This window comes from Pterocles gutturalis, unplaced genomic scaffold, assembly GCF_000699245.1.
Source record: "Pterocles gutturalis isolate BGI_N339 unplaced genomic scaffold, ASM69924v1 scaffold17952, whole genome shotgun sequence".
NCBI lineage: Eukaryota > Metazoa > Chordata > Aves > Pterocliformes > Pteroclidae > Pterocles > Pterocles gutturalis.
Window position 1 is genome coordinate 4,611 of NW_010113186.1, and position 3,435 is coordinate 8,045.

General features: G+C 38.0%; 1 protein-coding gene across 1 annotated transcript in view; it reads left to right on the top strand.

Annotated features, from left to right (window-relative positions):
- Nucleotides 1-3,066, top strand: part of ERH (enhancer of rudimentary homolog (Drosophila)) — a 4,605-nt gene extending 1,539 nt beyond the window's left edge. Inside the window, exon 3 of the mRNA XM_010074385.1 lies at nucleotides 2,572-3,066. Coding sequence (XP_010072687.1) covers nucleotides 2,572-2,674 — 103 coding nt within the window. The 3' untranslated portion in view covers nucleotides 2,675-3,066. The remainder of the gene's footprint in view (nucleotides 1-2,571) is intronic.
- The last annotated feature ends 369 nt before the right edge of the window (nucleotides 3,067-3,435 follow it).

Here is a 3,435-nt window from a genome sequence, read left to right on the forward strand (position 1 = left end):
GGTTGGTTTTAGTTTTTTTGGGGTGTTTTTTTGGTTTTAGTTTTTTTGGGGTGGTTTTTTGGGTTTAGTTTGTTTTGCAATAGCTGTTAGTAAGGCAGCAGTATTGCAGCTGCCATACCATGTTGCCCACTCTCAATTAACTGCATCTGAATAAAACAAAGCTTAGAAACTGACAGTTTCACTTGGATTTTAGTCACTTTGAACCTCACAGCATTTCAAATACTGAAGTCCAACCATTTAATACAGCTATGTATTTTATTAATGCTAGAATCTGTTTAAATTAGGGCTGTATCTGCCTTTGTGCAGTTGGGGTGATTCTTAAGGAGGCATGATTATGAAATTTTATTCAGCTGAGGGCTGTACTAGTGGTACAGTAGAAGTCTGTAGAAGTACATTGCAGCCAACTGTTTATTTTGATCAAGATACAGCAAGAGGGAAGTTTCTGTAAATCCTAATGGAGAGATTGAGGAACAGATCAGTCCTCCAGAGAGCCCTAGCTAATTGTTTAAGTGTTCTTGGGAATACATTTCCAGTTCTCATCTGTGTGTTGAAGTTGTGGGCAAACAAAGGTGGTCTTGTGTACTTTCCATTTTGACTGCACTGTGAAATCAAATGTTAATTTTCACTATGCAGAACATAACATGGTAACTAAATCACTTAGCCGAGACCATGAGTACTTTCCATACCATAAATTTCACTGTAATGATATGACAGTGATATCAACTTTGCAGAAGTTGTGTAGAACTAAGGATACAAATCTCATATGCAAATAACAAAAAGGATAGTGTTCAAAATTCCAGAAACTTTAAGCCAGTGAGTATATGATGTGGACATTCCTTCAGCTGTACTGCTCTGTCTGAAATCCCAGTGCAAGTACTTGTGCAGCTGCACAGTGAACAACCTTTGCCAGTTAATTCCAGTTTAAAATAAAAACCTATTTTAAAAAAAAGCTGAGCATCAGATTGCTTTCCTTTGTATTCTGATGTACATACAGAATCTGTTACTGATAGTGACTTATTACAAATGCCATTTACCAAAGTTTTCAGCACAATAAGTGAAACAGAATTACAGTTTGTGCAGTTGCTTATTCTTAGACATTCTGCCATTCTGTTTGATCTCATGCGTCCAAGTGCTGGGCTGATGCAGCTCAAAAGACACGCCTTGTTTTAGTTTATGTAACAGACTGAAGCTAGCTACTTGCTTTAGGAAGTAGCAACTGTTTTCTAGTACAGTCTTGTACCTTTCTTAATTAGGTTTATAAACTCCGTGTTGTTGCAAATTCTACTCCAGCTTAGAGTTTTCCACCAGATGGCATACGTAGCACATAGTGTACCAGACATGTCTTGTGTTTATGAGAGATTCCTAAAGTACTTGCTATCTGGTCTCGCAGTGTAACATTATGAATGGATTTGGGCAGGGGTGGAAATTAGTAGCTTTTCCCAAAAGCTAACATTTCTTACACTGAAGTGAAACTATTACTAGCTGCTACTATATCAATATGTATGGAAATTCTTTCTATGGCCCTTAACAAGTCATGCTGGGTTTTAAATAAAAAAGCTTTCTTAGAAACAGTATATTTCTAAGGGTTTTCTTAGGGTTTTATCCATAGGTAAGGACTGTAAATTATGCTGGATTGAGTTACCTCTGGATTTTTACTTAGCTTCTTACCAATGGCCATCTCACCCTTCTTATCTGATTAGAAATATGCGTACCAAGATTTAAAGACAGACTGAGACTTCAGTAGTTCTTGAAGCATTCACTAAAAGTACCATCTTCATCAAAAAACATTCAACTTTAAGCAACTAAGGGAGGGCATAAATCTACACAGATAACATCACACAATTTGCTTTCATTTTTCAGCCTAATTCTGCTTCATTTCAACAGTATCTTGAGTAACCGAGTTCTCTGGCCCTGGCAAGAAATCTTGCTAGGACTACTTTTATCAACTATCTCTGAGTAGCAAAGAAAATACATCAGTGGGTTCTTGTTTTCAGTTTGCTTTTTATAAAGTGTCCTTGTTTGTTAGCTGTAAGTTTGTTAGTGTTTACCTCACTGCCAACTGGCAAGAATCCTTTGTCATCCATCTACAAGACTACCTTTGCTCCTGGAAAATTGTGCTTTTATTCATTCTCTAAAAATTGCAAACAGAAGTGGAACACTTAAACTCACATGAACACTTGCTTGAAGTAGTGTTGAAGCAGCATTTGGCTAATTAAGAAAAATTAGATTGTTTCCTGGTGGAACATTCTGAGCTCCAGAATATTGAGGTGCTCCAGCTTTTGTCTTCCATAAGTAATTATATTCATTAATTAAAATGTGAACACACTGATCTAGTCACTCCCTAGTCCTTGGAGCATCTAGTTTTATTTCAGGTTCTTACTGATCTGCTGGGTAACTAGTTTTCAGGGAAAAGGATAGATTTCCCATCTACTTATGATATTACTTGTGTTCTGTACACAACTTTCTGCCTCATACACTTGAGGACACTTAATTTTTTGTGAAGTTGTTCTGGTAAATATACTACACAGGACAGACTGATACTACATTAAATATTTTTTTTTCCCTCTCTAGTTACCGTGCTGATACTCAGACATACCAACCATACAATAAAGACTGGATAAAGGAGAAGATCTACGTCCTCCTCCGCAGGCAGGCCCAGCAAGCAAGCAAATAATGGGGGCACCATCATTATGTGGGTTTGGGGGAGGGCTTGGACAACAGGTGTGTACAGAGTGTAGTAGTGAACGTTTTGTATTATAGTCATCCTGTTGCCATCTTGTTAAACTCTTTAGCCAGGACTGAATGTATTGTTAGAGATGCAAGGATTTTGTTGGATTTTACTTTTTTTTTCAGTGTAAATGGAGAAAAAAGTGCAACATCTTCAGCAGATTTTTAATTTGTTTTTCCTCTGGTTAGCTAATGATCCTACCTTATTTGAACCCCTGGGGCTGTTCACATTGTACTTCACCACATTCACTGTATGTGCCCTTCTGTGGGGTTTCCAACATTTAGTTATGTCCTTGAGACGGTCTTAATGGGGAATAAAAAAATTACCCTTTAGTTAAACTTGAGTGTTGAATTTTGTGTTTTCTGCCAAACAAATTATATCTTTCTTGCCTGTTTGCCAAAGAACAGGGCTTGGAAGGTTACATGGACTGAAACAACAGTTGTTTGCTGTGTTACGGAGTGGCTCAACTTCTGCCCTGCCAGGATAACTTCTCTGGCCTAGTCTTGACTACTCTTTCCTGGGGATCTTTGGGAAACACAGCTACCCTCTTGCACATTAAACTTGATCTTTCTACAAGGCATTTAGATTCACGTAAGAGTGTCTGCTCTGGGATAGGTAATGGGTAAGAGCAGGCTGAATGTGTCACATCACAGACCTCATGGATTAGTCTACCTCCGTACTTCCTGAGAATGGAATAGGCAAAGGAA